This window comes from Paracoccidioides lutzii, assembly GCF_000150705.2.
Source record: "Paracoccidioides lutzii Pb01 unplaced genomic scaffold supercont2.4, whole genome shotgun sequence".
In the NCBI taxonomy this organism is placed as follows: Eukaryota; Fungi; Ascomycota; class Eurotiomycetes; order Onygenales; family Ajellomycetaceae; genus Paracoccidioides; species Paracoccidioides lutzii.
This window is the reverse complement of record NW_015440950.1, coordinates 1,061,430-1,086,307: the sequence shown is the minus strand read 5'-3', so window position 1 is coordinate 1,086,307 and position 24,878 is coordinate 1,061,430. Positions and strand designations below refer to the sequence as shown.

General features: G+C 45.5%; 9 protein-coding genes across 9 annotated transcripts; 5 read left to right on the top strand and 4 right to left on the bottom strand.

Moving 5' to 3' along the window:
* Positions 1–191: 191 nt before the first annotated feature.
* Positions 192–2,242, bottom strand: PAAG_02108 (ATP-dependent rRNA helicase SPB4; the record flags this gene model as incomplete). Its single annotated transcript, XM_002796174.1, has 3 exons — positions 192–1,302; positions 1,359–1,883; positions 1,953–2,242. 3 exons carry the CDS (start codon positions 2,240–2,242, stop codon positions 192–194), a joined length of 1,926 nt encoding a protein of 641 aa, XP_002796220.1.
* A 669-nt stretch (positions 2,243–2,911) lies between these two features.
* PAAG_02107 (phosphatidate cytidylyltransferase) lies at positions 2,912–4,135 on the top strand (the record flags this gene model as incomplete). Its single annotated transcript, XM_002796173.2, has 1 exon — positions 2,912–4,135. The coding sequence occupies one exon, from the start codon at positions 2,912–2,914 to the stop codon at positions 4,133–4,135; it is 1,224 nt and encodes a 407-aa protein (XP_002796219.1).
* Positions 4,136–5,000: 865 nt separating this feature from the next.
* Positions 5,001–5,321, top strand: PAAG_11427 (hypothetical protein; the record flags this gene model as incomplete). Its single annotated transcript, XM_015847079.1, has 1 exon — positions 5,001–5,321. The coding sequence occupies one exon, from the start codon at positions 5,001–5,003 to the stop codon at positions 5,319–5,321; it is 321 nt and encodes a 106-aa protein (XP_015703341.1).
* Positions 5,322–5,767: 446 nt separating this feature from the next.
* PAAG_02106 (hypothetical protein) lies at positions 5,768–7,543 on the bottom strand (the record flags this gene model as incomplete). The annotated part of the gene is made up of 2 exons (XM_015844542.1): positions 5,768–7,460; positions 7,530–7,543. The coding sequence occupies 2 exons, from the start codon at positions 7,541–7,543 to the stop codon at positions 5,768–5,770; spliced, it is 1,707 nt and encodes a 568-aa protein (XP_015701546.1).
* Positions 7,544–8,080: 537 nt separating this feature from the next.
* Positions 8,081–9,799, top strand: PAAG_02105 (hypothetical protein; the record flags this gene model as incomplete). Its single annotated transcript, XM_002796171.1, has 1 exon — positions 8,081–9,799. The coding sequence occupies one exon, from the start codon at positions 8,081–8,083 to the stop codon at positions 9,797–9,799; it is 1,719 nt and encodes a 572-aa protein (XP_002796217.1).
* A 607-nt stretch (positions 9,800–10,406) lies between these two features.
* PAAG_02104 (hypothetical protein) lies at positions 10,407–10,970 on the top strand (the record flags this gene model as incomplete). The annotated part of the gene is made up of 1 exon (XM_002796170.2): positions 10,407–10,970. The coding sequence occupies one exon, from the start codon at positions 10,407–10,409 to the stop codon at positions 10,968–10,970; it is 564 nt and encodes a 187-aa protein (XP_002796216.2).
* An 897-nt stretch (positions 10,971–11,867) lies between these two features.
* Positions 11,868–13,100, bottom strand: PAAG_02103 (aldose 1-epimerase; the record flags this gene model as incomplete). The annotated part of the gene is made up of 1 exon (XM_002796169.1): positions 11,868–13,100. The coding sequence occupies one exon, from the start codon at positions 13,098–13,100 to the stop codon at positions 11,868–11,870; it is 1,233 nt and encodes a 410-aa protein (XP_002796215.1).
* A 1,521-nt stretch (positions 13,101–14,621) lies between these two features.
* Positions 14,622–18,287, top strand: PAAG_02102 (hypothetical protein; the record flags this gene model as incomplete). The annotated part of the gene is made up of 1 exon (XM_002796168.2): positions 14,622–18,287. One exon carries the CDS (start codon positions 14,622–14,624, stop codon positions 18,285–18,287), a length of 3,666 nt encoding a protein of 1,221 aa, XP_002796214.1.
* A 2,258-nt stretch (positions 18,288–20,545) lies between these two features.
* Positions 20,546–21,877, bottom strand: PAAG_02100 (glycolipid-anchored surface protein; the record flags this gene model as incomplete). Its single annotated transcript, XM_002796166.2, has 2 exons — positions 20,546–21,532; positions 21,626–21,877. The coding sequence occupies 2 exons, from the start codon at positions 21,875–21,877 to the stop codon at positions 20,546–20,548; spliced, it is 1,239 nt and encodes a 412-aa protein (XP_002796212.2).
* Positions 21,878–24,878: the final 3,001 nt, after the last annotated feature.

The following is a 24,878-nucleotide window of genomic DNA, read 5'->3' as shown; positions in this document are numbered from 1 at the left end:
GTTCGTTGGAGTACGGGACCAGGGTGGCCAAGGGTTACAATGGAGTTCTGAAGGTTCCCGCTATATGCCGTTTCTGCAAGTTGTACAAATGAAGTGAAATCCCGCGAGTGCTCGATTACTAATTTGAGTATATATACAGGGTTGCACGGGTGGGTGATCAATAATAGGTGATCAATACTTAATCAAACCCCTCAAAATTCCTCTTCCAAAGCATCACCCGTCTGAAGTCCAGATTGTTTCCTTACAGCCTTTCGAACGGCATCAACCATACGTTCTGTCTCTCGTACTTTGTTTCTCTCGTCCACCGTCATTTTGCTCCATAGTTCACGATCTCTCCTAGCTTTCTTCCGTTCTCGTCTGCTCTCCTTCTCACTTCTCTTCTTCAGGTTCTGGCTCCATGGAATAGATTCACTGCGTGTAGCTGGTCTTTTAAAGGGCCTCTTAGCATTAGAAGCAATACCATCAGCATTATTAGCCCGTTCATTTAGCTCCTCTCTTCGACGCATCTCCCTTTGCTTATCCTTATACGCATAATTATCCCAGTCCATTCCTTCCACCCCTAAATATCGATCACCAGTAAAATTCTTCAACTCAGGCATCTTGGGTAAACGCAATAGACCCCATGCCCGTCCCAGATCTTCCCAATTCAGGTCCGTAACACGGAAAATGCTGCTAGCTTGGTGCTTGCTGTAGCTCCTCACCCAGCTGACAAAGGCCTTCTGTGCCTTGTCATGGATCGCGCGGTCCTGTCGGACAAGCTTTCGGATTGTCTCCGTAGCGTTCGTCGCGTCTTCGTCAGATATGCAGATCGGTGAAGATTGGCATTGGTATGCCGTCACTGGTGTTTTGCGCACGTTGAGGAACGAGATGTAATCTTCTTCCCGGCCTGGGTGGAGTAAGATGATGCTGAGGCCCCGGCGTCCTGCGCGACCTGCGCGTCCACAGCGATGGAGGAAAGCCTTTGGGTCCGTGGGGGGGTCTATTTGAATTACTAAATCTACAGATGGAATGTCAAGCCCGCGGGCTGCGACGTCTGTTGTTAAAAGGATGGAGGAGGCTACAGAGTTGACAAAGCGAGCAAAGTTTTTTTGGCGGACTTGGGGTGGGTGCTTGCCGTGAAGGGGAATTGTCTCGAATTGTTCAGGAAGGATGGAAGAGAGGATGTCTTGAAAATAGTCTACTGCGGCGCAGGTGGAAAAGTAGATAATGGATTTCTGGGGGGAAGGGTGGATGGATGAGAGGATGTTTTTAACGGCTGGGAGTTTATGGGGGGGCGGGGTGAGGAGGTAGGTCATTTGTAAACTACAGGTACGTATTAGATATACCAGGTTAGATATTCATACACTAGGTATACGTACCTCGCTGGAGTTCGTTTGTCTTCAGATCCTGCACCTTTCACCTTGACCGAAATTTTGACAGGGTTCCGCAGGCCAACGCGGACTATCTGATCAACAGCTTCGCTGACGCTGGCACTGAATAACCCGGTCCGTCGTTGTTTTGGTAACCGTTGAAGAATCTTTTGTAGATCTTCTTGGAAGCCTAAATCTAGGAGTCTATCTGCTTCATCAAGGACAAGAACCTCAAACGAAGACTGTGGGCAATGCACATGGGGGGAAGCTAGCAGCTCGAGAAGGCGGCCAGGTGTCGAAATGAGAACGTTGGGCGACTGTTTTAAAAATGTACTTAGATCTTGTGCGGGAGTTGTAGTGCCACCTAAAAGTAGCTGGGGAACTATTTTTAACACGGAAGAAGGGTATGGCAGCGGTGGATTGGATTCATTCTGTTCGCAAATGCCGATCTCCGCAGATTGTAAACGGGTCGCGGAAGGACCGTGAAATGCTAAGAGGGACTGCAAAACATTGTATATTTGAGTAGCCAGTTCTCTATATCATACATTAGCTCAATTGACTCTTTCTCTAGCATTCTTGGTTGGAATATCGTGAGTTACGTACCTAGTGGGGGAAATGATTATTGCTCCGATATGGTGCTTTTTAATAGGAGAATCAAGTCGCAAGAGCCTTTCAACCATGGGGATCAAAAAAGCCAATGTTTTCCCGCTACCGGTAACAGCCTCGACAACTACATCCTTATGCGCTATAAAAAGAGGAATAGTTGAAGCCTGCACTGGCGTCATGCGGGAGAAGCCCATGGACGAGATGGCATCAAGAATCCATCCCGATAAAGGAGGAGTGAGAGCATCCCATGCCCTCAACTTTGAATTTTGAGAAATAGCTGGAGGCATTTCCAACCCCGTATATGGCACTTCCACCCAGCCTACGGTACACCAAAAAGCCTTGAAGTCTCTTGAAAATGAAGTTTTAAATCGTTCCGAGATAATTCCCGTATGAGCAAAATATGAAATCTCGGGCAAAAGTTGCCATCTTTTTTAGCCCTACGACACCGCCATACGGCGATGACTAAGCTAAGCTAAACTTGCTAACTAACTAGTTAACTAACATGTGATCGGTGGCGGAGGCTGACCGTCACGTGCTGCCAATCCTGAATTATGAAATATTTGACTTCATCCTAAAACTTCGACGGTGACCCGTTTTGTTTATATCATCTGTATCTCTCCGATACCCTGCTCTCTCCTGTCGTCCTATTCCTATCTTCCTGTCGTTTTGTGTGACTTAGGGGAACTCAACAGATCTTACCGTTTTTTTGTGTGCTCTGCTGGCCCAGAATGCGCTTGCATTTTAAGCAGCCACCTCTCCCTTGACAAACAGAAGAGCAGTCCCAGTGACGTTCTTCGTATTCGATCATTCAACAGGATAGGAAAGCCTTTTTTGACTCTTCGTCTTTCTCTTCCACGTGCTACAGAGTTTCAATCTCGTCCTTGAAGTGTTGGGGTATTTGCCGGTCCCCTCACCCAAGAGACCCTAGTTCCCCTCCACCAGAAAGCTCCGCTGTCATGTCCGCCCAATATGCAGTTCCCGCCACTCCACGCGTAACTTCGCCCTCTCCCACTCCTTCAGAACGCTCGATTTCAGGAAATGTCCGGTCCGGTCCAGTTACACGATCTGCGTCCGCAAAAGAACGCCTCTCATTGCCTCCCCTTATTTCAGAGGAACAGAAGGAGCCGCATGAGATCGATGTGGAATCAAGTTCGGATTCTAATGCGGACCACCGCGCAAGAACACGATCTCGAAGTCCTACCGCGTTATCATCCAGTAAAGCTCGCCGTCGGATGACAGGGCCGACTCCCGTGAATGGCTCTTCCTGTAGTCCGGCATCCAAATCAGATCCCCTCCCGAACGGGTATATCCCTGTCAATGGCCATCTCTCCCCATATACCAACATTCAAAATCGCTGGCGAAATTTCTCTCGTTCTCCTTCCCCCCTTGGTCTTATTCCTCTTCATAGACACTATAGGTCCTTTATTCATCGACACGAGATCCCTCGCAAGCTTCTCCATGTTTCAATCGGCTTCGTCACCCTTCAACTCTATTGCCGTGGAGTACAAACTCTGAATGTCGCGCCGTGGCTCCTGACAGCGCTGATCCCTACTGCTGTTACGGATTTTCTCCGCCATCGCTACCAACCTATAAACAAGCTTTACATTCGCTGCTTGGGTGCTCTGATGCGAGAGACTGAGGTAGCTGGGTACAATGGGGTGATCTGGTACCTTCTTGGAGCATATGTTTCTCTCCGATTTTTCCCCAAGGACGTAGGTGTGATGGGTGTTCTGCTGCTAAGTTGGTGTGACACCGCAGCATCCACGTTCGGGCGCTTGTATGGCCGGTATACCGTTCGTCTTCGCGGTGGAAAAAGTCTGGCTGGAACTCTCGCTGCCTGGGCAGTCGGAGTTGCTACTGCAGCCGCTTTCTGGGGCTACCTTGTTCCTCGCGTTGGCGCATTCCCTGACGATCCTGAAGGATCTTTCATGTTCAATGGTACTCTCAATCTTATTCCAAGCTTTCTTCGGGGTTGTCTTGCACGGGCTGGGGTTTCCGCAGGTTCTGCAGCGAAAGCAGTAGTCACTGGGCCCGTGGCCTTGGGTATTGTCAGTATGTGGACGGGAGCAGTGGCTGCTGGCAGTGAATTGGTAGACCTCTTCGGATGGGATGATAACCTTACTATTCCTGTCCTCAGTTGTGTCGGAATTTGGGGTTTCTTGAAGGCATTCGCTGTATAAGGCACTTTTCGCATTCCTTTTTTGTGGACTGGATTTTAATACCTAACCTCGCTTCTCGCCTTCTTTGCTTTGCATCGCATGACTTCCCTTTATGATTAAATTTCCTTATGAACACTACATTTCCCTTGTTACTAATTACCCATGATGTTAACTTCATTCCCGGCATTTCCTTAACAGGCCTGTTTCATTTATTCTATTTTTACTCCCATTCCCGGATTTGTTTCCACGAATCATATCCAGGCAAAGTGCTTCCTTTGCCTATACCGTTATTCTCGCTCCAGTGTTGATATTCCCGATACCTGCTACGTTCCGTTTCCTGTTCCTCCACCCATCGACCGTTTCATATGCTTAGTTCGTTTATTATGTAAGCTTTAGTAGCGTTTAAATCGACTAGTTAACTTATTAGTGACGGTATCTAGCACCACAGTCCCCATCTCCGATTTGGCGTTTTAGGTTTAGGTCGGTGGAAAGCCAATGCATCGTTATTGAATGATCTTTATGTTAGTTTTAGGAAGACATTAATTTTAAGAAAATTATATGCAGTGATATGTTGAGTTTCGATGGTTCATTTCCGCAGTTGGTTGGGAATACAAAACGTGATAGCTGTTCACCGAAAGAAATGATGGATGTTGGTAGCAGTGTATGCTGGATGCTTAACAGAGGACATAAGGGTATTGGCAAAAAGCAAGACCAAAAGAATGCAGAGAGCAGTCTAACGTGATTTCCAAGAACAATGTTTACATGTATCCAAGTTCTAGGACCATAGGGTGCTATGGAGTGACTATTCTTAAATCCAAAATACTCACCGTCCTCGTAATATAATCTCGCTTAATTTCCTATCAAGAGTCTTTCGTTCGCTCCTGCGATGGCCGGCGTTATTGCGAGGTTCTTCGGGGCCAGACCACCTGTTTCCCCTCATTGTTCGCCTATATGGCCAACAGCTATTTCAAGTTTCGATAGTGGGCATGTTCTTGTTGAATTGGAGTATTTGTCTCTTCGGTCACCTCTCTCTGAGTCGGAACGGGATTTTGAATTGTCCCCGTTCGAGACAGTCGTCGCAGTCGCAGCTCGAAGAGGTGAAATATTTCGCATGCGCCCGGAGCCTTCAGCAGTACAATGGGAGCTCTTCAGCGGGTTCATGTGCGTCACGGTGGATATGAACTTTCAGTCTCGAGAAGTAGGATAATATATCATCTGCTCTAGAAGGTCAAAGCCGGAGACGGGCGATGTGGGAGACGACGAAATCTCATTCACAACAGCGAGTTTGTTTAAACCTTCAAGAGCAGACTTAGTATAATTATGAAGTTGTGGGGGTGAACATGATGTTCTTTTGTGTTCATTCCTTGTCTGTGTTTGTGAATCGGTCACCGGGCTAGTTGGCAACACTGAGGTTTTGAGATTCGCTTAGGGGCGGTTGTTGACCGTTAGGCAAATTTTCCATTTCATCCATGGCATTTTCTATGCTTTCTGCGGAGGCAACACACGAATCCGCAAATTATTAGCGTGAACAGGAATAAAGTATCATGGTAGAGATGATGGCAGTAACTCACATTCATCACTATATTCATAATTGTATACCGTATCAATATCGCTCAAGGAGGTCTCCGGCGAAGGTTTTGGCGCTGAGAAAGATTATCGCTTTTTGGAGTTCTGTGTTTGACTAAATTGTGAGACCGAGAGCTGCGAGCTTAACGGAAGGGTGTAGTCATTTGGATTAGAGGAAATATGCCCCGATGAAGATTTTTGAGATGAGGGAAAAAAAGAATTGGCCGATCCAGTTCTTGGGCTTTTGACGATGGTGCCATACTTCAGAATCTCCCCAAACCTCATTTGTGGATCAACAACTCTCGGTTTTGTCTTCACTCTTGAAATCCTCTTTCCGGTAGTGCCTTTCGCAGCGGCAGCAGCTAGCTTCTCTTGCTTTTTCATGTTCCATGCTTTGACTGCATCTGGCATTCCCATCTTCGCGATAGCTTCAATCACCCAAACCCTCTCCTTTTGCGTAGGATCATACGATCGTTGACGCCTTATATCTCCTTTGGGATCGATCGCATCGTCTTGGACCTCAGGCATATCAAATTCTTCAGTTTCACTCTCTTGTTGTGACCCAGACACGACTGGTTCGCAATTCAAATCTATCCCAACAATATCGGCTGGTACATATTCAACTCTCAGCTCTGACAACCCATCAGTGCTATAATGACACCGTTGCCCGCAGAGCCGCGCTCCCGTTGGTGGCTCGCGAATAGGTAGCAAATCGGCGTTCGCGAGGAGTGGGAGGCCAAGCCTGAGTTTGTTGCATAAAAGGGGCGCTGCAAGAACCTTAGTCAATCTTCTTGCGGAACCGCGTCGCCAACCAAAATCGTTTTCAACAAAATCTCTCAAGCCCTCAAGATCGATGGCTTGATCCCAAATAAACGATAGTTGTGCCTCTCTTAATTTCTCTAGTGAAGAAACAACTGGATGAGTATAGTCACGCAATATCCTCAGATCAGGAAAACTGTCTGGAATTTGGACTGCCTTGTGTTTGCATTTGAAGTAACCCTCGGTGTTTTCATGAAGCTGGCTCTGCAGGCGCTCTCTCCATTGCCTCAATTTAACAGCAACCTCTGGTTCGCTACCTTCCACCGATTGTAGCAATTCGTTACCAAATCCAGCCAGCGCAATTTCCCCCGCAAGCTTTGGACCACATTTTGGGACACCGGCGGGGAGATAGTCTCCTCCACTCAACAACGCAAACAGAATCATACCACCTCGATCGAGGGGAACATTTGCGATCTGTCCATCCGCACTTTCCTTGGTCCTATAAAGAGTGACATGCGTTGCTGCATTCGTTCCAGATGAATTCTCTTTGGAATAGTTCATCATAGTAACATTAGATCCAAACATGATAGTGTCGACATCGTCACTCATAACCGCATCCACTGCCCCAAATGTCTGAAGTCTTGCACATTCAGCCTCCGCTTCCCCTGGCGCTATATGGAATGGAAAACGGAATAATTGAATTAGATCTTTAGAACGGCGTATTATCCGTGCCAGATCGCCAGCGCCATAGTTTCTGCTAACCAGCTTCCCACGTTTGTATTGAGGTCTTTGCGGGCCATCGTACACAAAGAGTGGATGCACTGGAAATCCTTTCAAGCGTACTAGACGGTAGAAGAGCGTCCTAAGTTCCGGATTTGTGCCTCCTTTCCCAGCCTGGGCCTGGAAAAGCCAAATTGAAATATCGATAGCTATTCGAATGGGCCGGGATGTTCGTTGCAAATGACTGACAGCAAATTTGGCCAAAGAGATTCGCTCTCCATTTCCAATGGACTGGATAAGCCTGCATATGCCCGCATAAGTGTCAGAAGCAATTGTTGGTCCGGCGGCTACGAGAGTAAGATGAACTTACCCCGGAATTCCCATCCGAACCACTCAGACAGAGGTACCCTTCTATCCCCTGGAATACTATATTCGGAGCATGTAGTATTTTAAGAGACAACTAAAGCGTATTTTCGTTTTCCAAATGTTTAACGGCCCATCGTCTGTATCACAGCCGTTCGAAGATGCTCCATCCGTGGCAATGCTTGTTTTTGTGTTTTGGTATATTTACATCGCTCCGGCGGTTTACAAATTCGCGTCATCACGTGAGACATAGCTGTCCTGGTAACCGCCAAGGAGCTACCCGTGAACCTACAACCGACTAAGCAAAGGCAATCTGCGACACTTCAAGAAATCGACAACCAAAAAATATATTTTGCTATGCCCACTGAATTGCGCTTATATATTAACTTTGGTCCAGTGATAAAACGGCCTTCAGAATGGACTGAAACAACAAAAGACCAGAGGTCTAAGCTTATTTAAATATTTACCTCCCTAGGTCGGAGTAGAGATATCTACGGGATAAGTTCAATAACCTCCGTGATAGACGAATAGATTCAAGTGTGGGAAACGACAATTGTTATGGCGACTGCGTCTTCTTCCTCTGCCTTTGACTGGCGACAGTCTCTTAACTCCACGGGCTCAGCTCGATCAGGCCTCCGTCAAAGCCGACAACCGCTTCCCGGGTCACCGCATACACCCCAGCAGCGGCAGATACTATCGCCATACACCACTTCCACCTCCCCTGGATCATCATTCCGGCACGAAGAAGCCGCAATCATATTTGAGCTAGGGTCCCGGTATCTTCGTGCTGGGTTTGAAGGCGACCACTTGCCAATCTGCGTCGTAAGTTTCGGCCCAGAAGGAGGGCGGAGAGTGGGCGATTATCGGGGTTGGATTAAGACCGAGGACCAAGAGAGAGCCAATTTGAAAAAGATCTTCAAAAATGCGGACGAATGGTCAAAATCCCACGAGCTTTGGAATATGGATATCCGAAATTTCGACCTGGGACTATTCGAGGACAAAATTGAACGAATAATACGAGAAGTTTACAACAAATATCTGCTCACGGACGCGGGCTCTTCAAGGCTAATAATCGTGTTGCCTCCAATTTTTCCTCACCCACTGCTTTCATCACTCCTATCGACAATATTCAATCGCTGGAGATATCCAAGTATTACCCTGCTTCCCTGCGCAGCTATGGCAGCTGTTTCTGCAGGTCTAAGATCTGCTCTTGTTGTTGATATAGGGTGGGAAGAGACCACAGTTACCGGCCTTTATGAATATCGAGAAGTCCAATCTAAACGAAGTATTCGGGCTATGAAACTGCTAATGCGTAAAATGGGCTCTCTCCTGACGACGCTAGAGAGGACCGTTGGTAACAAAGACAAATCTGACAACAATGATGGTGACAATGATGTAATATCTGTCGACTTTGAGTGGTGTGAGGAAATAATAACCCGATTGGCATGGTGCAAAAGCAAGGAAAATGCTGAGCATCAGTCCCGAGTCGCTATGGAGTCCGCACCAGCAGGGAACGAATACCCGGAAAACATTAATTCCCATCTATTAAATTGCAATATATCGCTGCCATCACCACTTGGTGATTCAGCCGCTGATATAGACGTTCCCTTCTCAAAATTTTCTGAGCCAGTTGAGGAAATCTTTTTTGCGGGGGGTGTTGATGCAAGGAGCTTGGACGATGAAGAAATGCCTCTTGATTTTTTGGTTTTCCATGGTCTCCTTACTCTTCCACCTGATGTCCGTGGTGCGTGCATGTCGCGGATAATTTTTGTAGGTGGAGGTTCGAATATCCCCGGTGTTAAGCAGAGGATAATTGACGAAGTTGATTCCCTTGTTAAGATGTATGGATGGGACCCTGTTAGAGGGAAGAACATCAACAAGCACCCTAGGCAACTCCAGGAAATTTCGATGAATCAGCGGCGACCTGTCAGCTCTGCCTCAAATGTAAACGCCCAGGAAGATAATGGATCAGAGCTATGTACGAATTTCATTGACGAAAAGTTGGAGCGTGCCAGCAGAGATTTCAAGCCATACACGCATGGTGTCCTTCGCCAGGTTGAGTCTCTTGGATCCTGGGCAGGGGCCAGCCTTGTGGCTAGCCTTAAGGTGAAAGGGGTTGTGGAAATCGAACGAGAGAAATTCCTGCAACATGGTATCGCAGGGGCAAGTCGAGACCTGGACGTATCCCACATTGCGGAACGACGATCAGGTTATGGACCAAGCATGGGAAGATCTGGTGGGGAAAGATCAAGCTGGACACTCGGAGAATGGGGTTGATATACGACACGACACGACACGACACATTAAATAAACCGAAATTCCGTCTGCACACAGGATATGGAACCTGAAGTGCGGCTTCATTGCATAGTAAAAATCTATGAGACTGTTACTTGGCGGATTATTAAACTTTCTCTGAACTTCTGTACTAGTTTCAGAAGATACCACAGTGTCCTCCATTCACAGTTGTTGTTAGCATGTTATTTATTCTCAAATAAATGAATAACATCAAATGTCAATGATTGTGATTTGAGTTGGTGACATTCGTTTTTCTTCAGTGAATGCTCCAAGAGATGAATATTTCTTGAATATCTTTCTTTTCTAAGATCTTACTAATATTCTTTTCTTTTATTATAGATAACAACCTGAGTGTGTTGTAACATCAAAACATTCTTAAATGAATATTTTAGAAACTGAACAGTTACTCTGCCAACCCCCTAAGATATCAGTGTTGTGTTGTTATTGTATTGATATCTCAACTTTCTTTCTATTCAGTGTCTCTTCCATTTGTAAATCCTTACTGTCTTTCTTTAACATGAAGGTTGTTTCACACTCGTGCCATATTCTCTTGGACACATCCCCATTCACCTAGGCTGTGATGGCCAAGATGGTCTCCATCAAGGAGAAATTCCGCTCAGAGTCATCCTACATGGGCCAGCCTTCAGAGCCACAACATCCAAGCACTCTGCGCAAGCGTCTCTCTCTTGGAGACCTCCTATCCCTAACTCGTCATTCCAATACCGCGACCATAATGGCAAATGCTCCCACAGAGCCCTCCGCTCCCGAGCACAATAAACCCTCCATAGTGGACTTCCTCGAGCATATTTCTCAAATTCTATGCCGAGATGCGCATCGTTCTTCCTCACAACCCTTCGACGAGCTTCCTAGAGATGCGAACAAGCTCGAAGGAATAATGAATTACCACCTTGGCCAGCTAGACCGACTTAGGCTTGAACTGGATCTGCAAAATGAGACAATCGAACGATTGTCACGTACCCTCACGCCAGAGGATCTAGAACACACAGCTCAGAAGTTGCTGGCGAGGGTCCGAGTAGCTAGGAATTCGCGAAATCTGCTTGCGCCGTTTATGGGATTTCATCTGCGGGAGATTAAGAGGATTATTGAACTACGTTGGAAAATGTCAGGAAAGGACGAGCTTCCCACTCTGTGAGTTTCCCACCCCATTCCCTCCATCTTTTCTTAGTTTTGAGATGTTTCATTATCTATTTAACAACTTTAATGGTTCTGGCTTAACCCCTTTTCAATTCTCTTACAACTGCTAACGCAAGCATTATTCAAAACGGGATTCAGACACCTGCCAACTGCTGAAGAGTTTAAAAAAATGTTTGCTCCGTGACAATATGACGTATGCACAGATTGAGGACGTGTCTTCAAGGTTAGTAGCCCTATTTTGACACGAAGTTTCTTGTCCTTATTTGAGAAAGTGACAAATAACTCAGTCTAGCTTGATACAATACGATGCTTGTAGACGCAGGAAGAGAAAAACTCTAGCTGCGGAGTACATGCAGATTATGTTACGAAGGGGCCGTCGGCATGCCACTGCAAATTCGAGAAGCAAAACGAAGCTGTAAAGAAATGAGTTGCAATTATAGGTGCCTCAAACTTGTCTCTTTACTTCTATTCCCAACGGCAAAAAAACTCTATTCTGTTCCATTCTGTAACTAGCCTATATACATACGTCTTGCTAATCAGGGATTTTAAATCTCATACATTTACCGGAATGCTGATACACGTACTTAATATATTCTGTGACTGCCAGTTGAGGTCTTTTTTATAGGATTTCTATATTAAAGTTACGACAAGCTGAGAGATAAAATAAACACCTGGGTAGTTAGCTTCTAGACCAAGAGTAAGTACACAAACCAGTTGGATAACATCAAAAGGATGAATATATATATATATATGTACACAACAATATGATTTCTTCAATTCTCCTTCTGGATTAACAGTTGCCCTGATCTTATTAAACTTCCAGATTAAACCCCTGTAACATTCTCATTTACTCATTCGAGGCCCGCTCGCTGGAATTGAATTCCCGTAGTGGGTCTCAAATATTTCCAAAGGTGAACCTAACCCAGTTCACAGCTGGGCCAGTATCAGGGGAATATATTTGGTACTGGTCCTGGTTCCATTTAGGATTACTGATGCCATCAATCCAGCCCTCAGTCTCGATGACAACACAGCCATACTTGTTGATCATATCAACACCACCGCCCCCCTTCTGGTTGCGCTGAACCTGAGAATTTTTGACTGGAATTGTCCCATTCTGGCCATTACAACTGTAAATTTGGATAGCCTTTTGATTCGTAGTGACCTGCATGCTGATACCAGTGGTACTCGACTCCATGCTTAGAGAAACATCCATTTTCTCAAAAGTAGAGGTACAGTCTGTCTCATTATTTGGACGGTTAATGATGAAAGCGTTGTCATAGCCTGTACAGTTGGCGCCACAATTTTTGGCTGAGAAGATGTCCTTGCCAATGAGCTTGGGCTTTGTAAAGTCGAGAGCACCATCAAATGTTGTAGCGACACCTGCGAGTTCACCTGTTGGAATTGAGGAGGAATCAATGGCGATGAATCGTTTAGACAATGGCAGATGTAAGGTGGTATCCTCCAATACATCAGACTTCTTGAAACCATTCAAGTTCCAGTATATATGATTGGAAAGCATAATGGGGGTCTTCTCAGTCAATGCAAGAGACACGGTTTTCGCGGTCAAAATAGTTTCACCTTTCCGGTTTCCATCGGTTCTCGAAGAACTGACGCTGTAGGTGGCATATGTGATAACATCTCCTGGAAAGCCTTCAAAACCGGTGTCGAGAAGGCTGAAGGTAGCAGAGGTTTTTGTGTGATTTACCACGGTCCAGGGTCGCTGATCGTATCCGATTTTGCCCCCATGAAGTGTTTGAGAGTCTTTATTCTCATTCTTCGTAATATTGTATTTAACACCTCCAAGCTCGAACGAGCCATTTTTTATTCTGTTGGCATATCTTCCCACAACGCAACCAAAGTAGGTATGGTTTGTTTTGGTATCGATTTTGTATTGTTTAGGATCATCGTAGCCGACCACTATATCCTGCTGATTGTCATCACGATCGTTGACAAGAAGAGAAGTTAGGGTCGCACCGTATGGTACTAAGGTTGCCTCAATATTCTTTGCGGATATGACGTAAGGTTTAAACGGGTCCAGCGGAGGAATAGCGCGGGACTTCGCTAACGCCGAAACAGTCCAAAGAAGCAGGGACGCAGGCGCAAGCAAAGAAATTAAACGAATATACATTGTGACAATTAAGAGAGAGGTGATGAAGAGGGCAGGGATAAAGGACGCTGCAAAAGTGCGGTTCGAGAAAATGTTGGCGGAGTCTCGATAGACGGGAAAGGCATGGTTTATCTATGAAAGTCCCGCGTGCCATGATACACAGCCATGCGCGGGGAAGCCGAAGCTCTATTTCTCATCATACCACGGGATGGAAAAGGTTAGCGACGTGAGTAGATGGTGATTGGGCAAAGTGTAGACAAGAGCCGTGACAACCTTGCATCCGAACCATGCTATCCGGATATCCTTTCTGGGATGAAATGGATTGTCGAAGCCAGATCTTGTATCTATCAGCCAGTTTGGTGGTTCGCTGATCAGAGTTTGTCGTGTTACCAGGTCAGGAGCTGAAGTAAGCTTGGATCAGACAACATCCGGCGGGGGAAACCATATTTTCTTAATCCCCCTTTCTTCTTTCAAAAATTACCTTGGGAGGATAGTTTGATTTCTGGACAACCAATCCATGTTGCTGTTTTTTTTTTTGACTTTATATACCGACATTTGGATGATAAACAACGTAAATCCTGTCGAAAGAATTAACAATATTGAGCCCAGGACACTTTATTAAGCTCTAATAGCGTCATACAAAACCTTTTCGAAGGCTTTTGAGTTAAGGCGATAAAACGTGGAACGTGAACCACGATGGATGGAGGGTTCGGACAGCGAGCGATCCTATTCGTTAGAATCGTAACTCCGCAATTAGATGGTCATTGCTTTTTGGGGGAACTTGGAACTTGGAAATAAAACCCAGGATGAACCAAAACTATGCAGCTCAAAGAACAGATGACTCTTCCTTAGTTGGAAGTACGTTGCCGGATCTCCAAATACAGCGGCGTTAAACGAAGATCATCCAAGGAACAGCTCCGCCTTTCATCTCCTTTATTTCGAGTCCTTGATCGATATCGAATATACAGTACAACAAACAAACAAGCCTTGCAACTGCACTCAAAAAGGAGGTTAAAGTCGAAGTAAAAGTTTGTGAAACGTCAAAATCAAGCATAAATTCTTGGAGCCAAATGATTGGCTGCCGGATCCGTCCCACCTTTTAAGCAAAGCTTGGCAAGTCTTGGAAGTTAGATGGAATGGGTTGAACCTCAACGCTAGTCCTTGTTGGTACACTTACCGTTGGCACGGATTATCATATTGCCGAGAACCGGGAGCCGTAAACAAAGCGCACAGACCAGTTCCCGAATAGGCAAAAGCCAACTACCCGTGACTTGAACGAAGCTGTCGATAACAGCGACGATAACATCGACATATTCATAAGCCAACGCTGTCGATGATATCCATGGAGACGTCCCTTTGCACCGTACAATTTGACTGGACTGACGCTGTCATGCATGACATATAACATTTGCGACTGACAGACTGGGTGGTTACCCGGACATACTGAATCTGTCACGACTCTCAATCGTGGAAACTATACCGCCTTTCCCGCTTGGATAGCCCCCATATGCGCCAGTCAGCTTCCGCCAGGCACAAGTCGCAATGGATGCCAGGAGTGATACCTCTTCTCCTGACCCGCTAGGATATCCCGGAAATCCTGATTACATCCTCTCCTCTGCCACAAAACCTTTTTTTCGACGCCAGAGCACTTTTTCACCGCGGAAATCCCAGTCTCCTACAAGGCGTCAATCGCCTATCAAATTAGATCCCAGGAGCGCGCAATCTATCAAATTTCAAGATATAATCCTCCCTTCCACTCCATCGGGTCGTTTCATTGGCAAGCATAGGCTATCCCCAACTAAGAAAGCAACTCTTCATTCTGTTAATAACACAAGCCCCTGGAGAATCCGAGTGACTGTCGAGGCGAAACAAGATGAAGAAAATGAAAATGTCCTAGGCAGTGTGCGGTCGGGCGCAAGATCTGGGAGAAGCGGAAGAACGACCAAAGTACCTCTGAAGGATGAAAATGACTCTCTGGAGCCAAGTCCCAAAAGACAGCGTACAGGCAAATCGAATGTGTCTCAGCGTGTCCCGACGCCTAGAAAAAGAAGAAGCAGAATTGAAGCCCCGTCAGGCAGCACTGATACTGTTGAAAAGAAAACGAGAGGAAGACCACGGAAAAGTCTGCCTTCTGTTGAAGAAGGTCCTTCGCCGAACAAATTCACCTTTGCCGATTCCGTCCGGAAGAAGATGGCTGAAGCAGATCCATTTTTTGGCTTAGCGATGAGGGATAACGGTACCAACGATAATGTGGTCGATAACATACCTCCCGATATCTCTAATTCATATTCAGAGTCTGAGTTCCCCGATTCAATCGGTGATGATAGATCATCTCCCACCCCGAATGAAAACAGCAGGTCAAAAATAACTGATTTGCTATCTAGAAAGATGAGCCCGATCCCCAATCATCACACGCACTTTCCTCCGTTCCAAGCTTCTTCCCGAATTTCAACCGGCCTATCACCCGAAAACACAATCGATGCGGGGCATACGCCAGGTCCTCAATTAAGAGAATACCCTACTCCTACTTCGTCTTCTATATTGGAAGAAGGTGCTGGAGAAAACCTGACGCATTATTCTTCAGGTGCTGAACACACAAAGAGCGAATCAGTTCTCCAACCTTTAAGTGACCCAACAACGCATCATCGAGAATTTGACTCCATTTTGGAAAGCGAAGGTTTTAGCATGGTATCCCTTGATACGCTACCATCAGCAAGACAACATTTAAACAATTCATTTCGAAGTTCTGTGAGTCGAGACATGGTTAACAGCATGGAAGAGGGGCCCAAAAAGGTGGATCTAAGCGCATCGAAGTCCGAAACTACGGACGTCAAGTTATCAATGTCTGGCGAACGTATGGTTGCGAACGGACATTTACTGTATTCTGATCAACCTCATTCAATGTCCCAATTGGCGCAACAGGGGAAGAAAAGCCCACGTGAACTCCATCAAACACCAGGAGTGAGATTTTCATCACCGCACCAACCCACTGCTCTGCCCATACAATCCGCCCAGCCTCTACGGAAGAGGCGACTTGTAAAACTTGTAAGGGTAGTCAGAGCAGGAATTGCGCTTCAGGGTGTTCTTGATCGACGGAGAAGGAATTCAAGATTACAAACTCCTTTTTCAAGCCCAAGTCAACACAAAATTGAGGATCCTGAGGCTGTAAGACAGCGGGTCGAGGCCCTCTTTCAAGGACTTGGAGCTGAGACTGAAAGAGAATTACGTGCTGGCCTTCGATTTGGAGAAGAGCTTGCGAAGCACCTTCGAGAATCTAAAAATATAAGACAACAAGAACGAGAACGAACAACTGAAAAACACAGGGACCCAAATGCCTTTGAAGCTGGTGGAAGCAATGACGTGAGTTATCCAAACATTGGCGGCTCCCTGAGCAAAGGTGTCTCTCCATCTCCGGCAAAGAGCCACACAAACAGCGAATTTGGTGTGAAGGTTGCACAACTTACCACTACCCCTAGCGACAAGAATCAGTCGCCCCCACAATCTATTAGCTCAGAAATGGCGAGACGCGAAGCAGAGTGGCAGCGTGAAAGAGAAGCCGTCAGTCGTCAAATTCAACAAGCGAATTCAAGTCAGGTAATTGTCATTGACAGTGACGACGAGAGTCCTGAAAAGTCCCCTGCAGTAGTCGAAGAGCCGAAAGAGCGCTATGAAAATGACCCGATAGACGAGGAAGACTACGAAGATATTTGGCAACAAGAAGCTCGCGATGCTGACAGCCATTCAGAACCAGATTCACTCCTTGAACTTAGTCGAGAGGAAATTATCAAACAACCTCGGAGGCTACTTCCAAGCCCCTGGAAACACCATCAAGATGCCGAGCTTAGCCAAGACGAAGACCCAACACCTCAATTCGAGCCATACTGGAAAGCCCGTCAGAATGGCTATCCTATATTACCCAGCGGGAAAACTCAAACGGCAAGATTCAGGGAGCAAAGCAACGAGATTTCATCTTTAATGGGGAGTCCCGGGAGCTCCACGAGGAGATTTTACGAAGAGAATAATAGATCTCCTGAAAATGTGGGCACCCCGCACGAACAGCCTTTCAAAGGGCGGCAAGCACGAGAAACCGTCTCCAGCCCTATCACTTCTGCCCCCGGCAGTCGAACCGAAAAATCCTATTCTGAAGGGCAACAATCTGATGCTGGAACCAGTGATCTGCATTGGGTACCGTCCCCCAAAGACTACAGGAATGATACTGGACACACAAACCTGGATGATGTGGATACACATCCCGGCCAACCAATACACAGCGACCTTTCATATGCAGAAGTCCTGTCTGCTTCGGTTAATTCACCGAGAAAGGATCCAGAAGAAGAGGCGGTGGAGGAAGCGGAGGAGGAGATGCACCCCGAATCAGGATCACCAACTTCCACGCCTCGCGCACCCCAGTATGATCATGTTGATCCTAACCATTCTGCTATTCATCCAGAGTCCCCTCCAGGTTCCAAACAGGAAACTCCTCCGTCTTCGTGGTTCCACAAATTGACAGATCTGGCGCCAAAGTGGCTGACACCATCATCTCGGAAAACTGAAAGAAGAAATCATGAACCCGTTTACAAATACGCTCCTGTAACTCATAATTTCTCTGTCCAACTGTCTCCAAATGAAGAATCGCCGCTTCGGGAATCACCAATCGACGGATATCTAGCTCTGGAATCACCGGCTCAAACGTCACCAGCTAGCGAACCCTCAGTTCAAGAACCTCTCGTTCATCAGCGTCTTCAAGAGCACATCAAGAAATCAACAGTTGATGTGGGAACCCAGTTCTCTTCCCCCCGAAAAACGGAGCCCAAACCGCAAATGAAAAGACAACCTTCATATCGAAAGGCATTGGCGATCTCTGGCTATTTCACAGATGATCACTACGTTGCTCTTCGTCACCTCTACCATCAGGCCAAACAATTCCCAGATTCCTTTCCCTATATCGAGACCCCAGAGCGAAATGAAATGCTCGGTAAGCGAATGTATTCTGCTGATGGTGCATACAGCCGCCAGATTACAGAGACCCAGATTGCAATTGTAGATAAGTTCCGGCGGAACTTAGTCATTGGGAGCAGGAGGCGTGGTGGGACCGGGAGGATCGAATGGAGCGAGGAAGAATTGTTGAGGAGACTTTTCAGTATCATTATAGGTGAGCATGTGAGGAGGGAACGGAAACGCGACCTTCAACGTCAACTTGCGAATTGACGTGGAAAGTATTCGGTTAAATGGATTGCTCCCTTGGATTACGGATGTTTTTGAATTCTCTATCGCATCCTGTGCTCTAATACTTAACCTCTCTCCATCTCCAACCAAATTTTCCTTTTTGGCTCCTACCTGCCAACCGGTGTTGTTTCCATACTTAATAAGCTACGAACTTTTATTTCTTTTTGATAATCACGACAGCGATGATACCTACACCATCGGTGGTGGCATTTTAACCTTTGGCGCTTCAGATGATCTCGTTTCTCAGTCAGCAATCAGCATTGTGATTGGTAGCTGCATTACCATACCCGGAAGTGAATCTGGGCGGCGAAGTTATGCTATGTTGTCCCGCTACTTTTTCTGCTCTTTTCTAGTCTTTCCTTTGCTACGAAAGGCGCTTTAGCGCTTGGATACCCGCGCATTCGTGGACACGCTGGCTTGCAGTAGTTGTTGAAGATCTTATGGCAGCTGTTTGAATATACCCACTTACTCCCTTAAATCCCTCTGCTCTCCAGACGAATATTTTGGCGCCATGAAATATTTGTACCTGTATATATGCTTGTGCCTTATCCTGTTCTTTCTCAGTATTCAATTCTACTTTGTATTTTCATTGCATAAAATAGTGAATTCCCTCTCTGACTCAGGGGTCAGTACTGAGAGATGTGTCATCTTGTTGTCACCTTGTCATAAACACTTCTCATTTCCTGACAGTAATCTCATGTCCTAAAACTCCAATCACAGGCAACTTCTTCACGCTCATTTTATCATCTCTCTTCTTTACATATTTGACACTTCCGTGATCTCTTTTCAAGACTGATGAAGAGTAGAGACTAGATCATTCAGTCTGTCATTTTTACTCCTTCATTTCATCTCTCACACCATGACAAAACCGCATTAACGAAGAGCAGGTTAACCTTAAATCACTCCTCGCCCTAGTTTGTTGTTTCCATGAATTTCTAGCAAGTTATGTCCTCTCTTAAACAATGCTAGCTGAAGCTTTTGGCAAATTACGAGATCAATGGGCAACGTGGATCCCGCAGGGGCAGCAGAGAAGTGGCTAGCCGACGTTCTTGCTGCTAAAGGGGGACACCATTACGACAATGAGAAAGATGAAAGTAGCTGCTGGAACTCATGAAGCAAAATGAGTCTCATGATGAATTAGTGAGGCAGCATTCTTTCCAATGAAATTGATGAAGGCTGGACGTACCACCACATCACTAGTTAAAGAATCAAGGCCAACAAGGCGATGGGCTTTTTTGGCTCCATTATTGTGAGTGGTCTATTCATTTTCTTTCTTATTGCATATGTCTCTGGCCCTGATGTTGTTGCGTTGAATCGCTGGGGTGGAAGAAGCTTGAGATTGATTTGGTGATAGGTCAAGCCAAAAAAAAAAAAAAAAAAGAAAAAAAAAAGAAAGAAAGAAAAACTCATGCTCTCACCCATGGTAGAGACCAGGAGCAAATGGGCGAGGCCTAAACACACACTTGCTATCTGTAGTTTGGTATTCGAAGACTTGTTTGCGGTGGCGGCCCGAACCAATCCCCAGAAACACTGAGAGTTCTGCCGGAAGATCTGATCTGTTGTAGGTAACCGTACAAAGCGATGTGATGGTTCCTCTCTTTGATCTATCGGTGGTTATCCCAAGGTTTATTTCTACATTTTTTCTTTTAAGAATACCTGAAAGTTTTCCACTTGAGGTTTCCAATGTGTGTTCTGCTTCTTAGAAGAGGCATTTGTATCCTAGAGGTGGGGGAGGTTTTAATTAGTTAAGGGTCAGGTAAGAGAGGGTCGTTGCACTCTCATAAACTAGAATCGGATAACTGCTATGCTGCTGTCCCTGTACTTTATGACCATATTTCATATCCGTCATTGCGACGTCGGTAGCTAGTTTCGAGACAAATGCACGGAATAAAAAATATGATTCCCCCTAAACACCCCTCAATATGGCAGCGATAACTACTAGCTAGAATCATACAGGGAATAAATGAGGTATATACTCCCCATATTATTGCGCTGAAGACGCTTAACGCACTGTTGAAATTGAAATTCTTCATGAATTATTAATTGATTAAGATGGTATCTGATCTAGTTGAAATCTTCATGGGAGATAAACAATCTGCATAGAAAACAGGTTTCACACATTCCTATGAATTTAGAAAGCTGCTCCTGAATCCTGGCTCCATAAAACGAAAACTATTTGCACAGAATAGCCCAAAGCCAGCATGAAATATCGCAATCGTGAATCATATTCCGTTGTCAGCCTACATCCAAAATCCCATAACTCCACTAATAACTAACAAACCAATCGTCATATAGAAAAACGAGGTACCACCACTCCACAATCCGAAGACTAACATCTGCTGGTTTCCAGAATTGGGATACGATGGTGAAGATGTTGTTGCTCCTGAAGTTGGACGTCTAGTGCTAGCACCAGGAGTTCTTACCAGTTCCCCGCGAGACGGTAAATCAGAACTAGGATCAACGGCCCAGCCATTAGGTGTCGAGAGTGGGCAAGGCGGCACTGTAACTTCTGATATATAACGGGAATAGTCCGGCAATGCAGTCCCTATAGGTGACAAGCTTGCGAAGCGGGATTTCAGATTTGTGAAGTCTGGATTCACAGGGGTGGGAGTTCCACGGCGGGAGAAGCCGTCGAGCGCGGATGGGTCGATTGTATATCCATCTCCATCGAGTTGTTTCCCATATGTAATCAGGCCGTAGTTGTTCATCTCTTGAATCCACTCGTACACCATCGCTCCAGACCACGTTCCGGTCATCTGGGGTCCAAGAATGGCAGAGAGGTCCTCAAATTCGCGTGGCCGGACCGTGTTACAGCCTGTTTCTGAGAAGAAAATGGGGACTGGGTAGCCGTCTGCTTGGGCTTGTAGGTTGTTGTAGCCGGAAATATTGAACGTTGATTTACCACACCATTCATAGGCGTTGAGGGCAAAGAAGTCCAACCTTTCAGACTCCTTTGGTCGGCAAACTAGATAGTTCTGTAGCATGGGGCGTAGCTCTGCAATATCAGCTGCGGAATACCCGACTGGTATCTTCCGGTAGTTCTTGGAGTCACGATATGCCTTGATATCTCGAGCTGCGGAGAGAATGTAGGGAGCTACAGCGGAGTCACCTGGTACAGTAAGAACTTCGTTTCCCACAAATACCCCGGCCGTATTATCGTACTTTTGAAATTCATCCAGGGTTAACTTAAACGCTTTATACTGATTTTCGTTCCATGTGGGAGCCCGCTATCATTACAGGATGATTGTCAGCTTTTGATCTTCCAAATATCTCCTGTTTCTCTATTTTGGACGAAACACATATGGATGCACTGTATATACCTCCGTGATTTGGGTGGGGAAGTCGTCCAAATCAACGAATAGATATATCCCTGCATCGGCAAACGCCTTCATACACCCGTGATGGTCACCTGTTGGGTCGACGTGATAGACACGGATAGCATTTGCACCCAATTCCTTCATCAGGGAAGAGTCCAGTTTGCACTGCTCAGTGTCTACCAGTGGATCATGAGGAGTAAGCTGGTACGCGATGCCTTTCCACTCCAAAGTCAGTATTGATGTCATTCTCGACATTGTATGGATTCAAGTGTGTATAAAGAGTGGTATAAGCTTACCTTTAATAAAGAATTGCTGGCCCTCTTCATTGAAAAATTTTGAACCGAAAGCAGATAATGTTGAAATTGCCAAAGTATGGCTGGCTAGCAGTATTACTAGATATGCTGTCAAAATAGTGAAAAATGATATATTTATCTGCATTGTGGAATGGTTGTTTGTGACACTAGATGAAAGTTTGAAGAAGTGATTAACAAGAAAGATTGTTATAGAGTAACATGAGAGCAGATTAAAGAAAGAATATAGAGGGAATAACAAGACATGTGAAATTGATACTTTGTATAGACACTGTAGGGATTGATATGTCATAAGACTTGTTGCAGGGGCAACTAAAACGAGAATATGCAACAGCAGCTTTCAGTGAATGAATTGACAAGAGAATTGACTGACTGTGAGAAATACAATCAACTATAATTTAAAGAGAGAAATAGGACACTTACAGAAAATGAAAGGGGTGTAGAAAGAAATACGAGTTGAGGAGACAATATTATATTAGTATCAGTTTAAATGACCTCGGCACCCTTCAATATAGCCCCAGCCAACCAGCTAGCTAACTTCGAGAGAACTCGCTATTGCAAACATCGACCCTTGATTCTAGCTCATGACGAGGGACAATCTCAGAACGTCTCAAAGGTAAAGAAGGCAACTTGTTTCCAAGCATAAAATGTTCCCTAGCCGGCGCCCCCCCCCCAACTTTCCCCCTTGATGTTATTCACAATATCATTGACTGAAAGTTGACTATCCGTTGGCATCTTATTAAAGCCCAGATATATTAAGTACAGGTGAAGGCACGGCATTTTACCATTCAATTGACTAGCTTGCACCCGAAGTAATTCAGTCGGCGACATCGTAAGTAGTAGTAGGACTATGATAGATCATCATTGAAGACTTTTGTATAGTTTCTAGCCTGCTTTCGTAGAACGAGAACTGGAGATGAAAATTCTCTGGCCCCCGTCGCGGCCGTAGCACGGGGAAGTTAAACACCCAGGGATCGTGAAGAAAGTTGTTCCATTTCATCTGTTTGGATTAAATGTAGTTGGCATTCCACAGACACCTTCACAGTTAGAACTCGGGGGTCGCTTGATCAACATCAACAGTATCTACAGCTGGGTCGCTTGAGATTCATCTTAAAAAGTGCACCTCGCCAGGGAATCGTTCTCAGCCGTAGGGAAACCATGCAATCCATGACTGTTTATTTTTCAAGAAAACAATCCCTCCTTGATTGTAGTAGATGAGCACTCATCAAACATCGAAACTGAGGAATAAGAGCTGCCTCTGTGTCGTTGCAAGATGTAATTATTGACTTGGTCACGTTTCACGTTTTGTCATTGTCAGCCATGAAGTTGTCAATCGGGGCAATTCTCGCATCTCGAAAGTATCACATCCTGCAAAACCCAAACTGTTAACTATACCAAGGAAAACTAGCCAAAATGGATGTACAAGTCTCACTGCAGCCGACCGGTTGTTATTGTTAACGCTTTGATAATATCATTTGAAGTGGAATGTCTGAGAACCCCGGAACTAGTTGTGACGTGCGCATCCAAGACGGGAGCATTTGTTGGCGCACAATGACCTGTCACAAGAGCTCTGTCGAGCATCGAAGTGCCTGGTTCGAAAGCTTTTCGATATTATTCTGGAAATATGAGCGAGTTACCATGGTTAATATGAAGCCACCCGCATAGTTACCATGTCACGGAATGCACCGCGCAGGATCCGATTGGTTCATTGAGTTCGAATTTCTTATCCGGGGAAATGTCCACAGACTTGCAGAAATGTTTGTTTGGATACTTCTATCCTCCGTTCAGTGATAGAGCTTATCGATTCTATGTTGAACTATTTTTATTAGTTACTCGGCTTCTCGACGACTTTATCCGATTCAAGCAATTTTGCTATCCAATATTGTGAATAATTGCTTACCTGGCAATATTGGCAGATATGGCAATCAAGGCACCCAAGCCAGTTCAAGGAGAATCGGTGATGCAGTTAAATACTAGTCGTGAATCGGTAAAACACTGATAACATGCTGAAACAGAAACATAATCTCTACGGGTAACATAACAACGCAGCAAACCCATCCAGGTTTGATATTTATAAAGTTTGATAATTTCTTGTAAGTTGGATGCCAAAGTCGGGTCCGGGGTGAAAAGATGAATCCACATTATTGTTTTGCAAGTTCTCGCAAGTTCTCGCAAGTTTGCACAAGAACAAGATCTGGAAGAACAGAAGCAGAGATGGATCCACAGATATCCACTTCAATATTCAGGCTCTTAAGAAACAGTCTTGAACAATGGCACCCGCGGAAGCATTAAAAGTGGAGAGCAAAAGCAAGATGTATGTTTCTGTTGAAGAGGAAAGCGTCTTCCCTTCAATCTTATTCCCTCTCCTGACTCTGCGAAAGTGCAGTTCAGCTGCATAGTATTGTTTGATATTGGCAAGGGAAGCCCGCAGCATCTGTTGACGATGCAATACAAGGCATTTTAGGACGGGTTGAGGGAATTGCAGCCGCAAACGGCTGACCATCTGATATTGGGTAAAAGAGATCACGACCGCTGTTGGTGGACCAGGATGTGGTCGAGAGAGCGTACCAGATCTGCTCAGCGTCAAATGATATAAGACCACATAGATGTTTGGTTTCCGTTATCAGAAGGATGCTGATGGCTGCTGATGGATGCAAATTATTTCGAAATTTATTTTCTCTCATCTTCTCCTTCAGGTATCCTAGGGGTGGACCGGGGAGACGTTATTTCTGCTGCTAATAAACTGGACAACTTGCAACCATCACAACCACCCCTAGTTATTCCAGAACTCTCCCCCTCCGCCATAATGGATGCAATTTTGCCTGCTGAGGGGGTCCATCACAAGGAACGATTCTAGCATTGCTGCCAGAACCCATGGGCTGAATGTTACGTTAGAAATTTTTCAAATCCTCCAGCCTCCAGTCTAAAGTTTCTGCACATGCCAC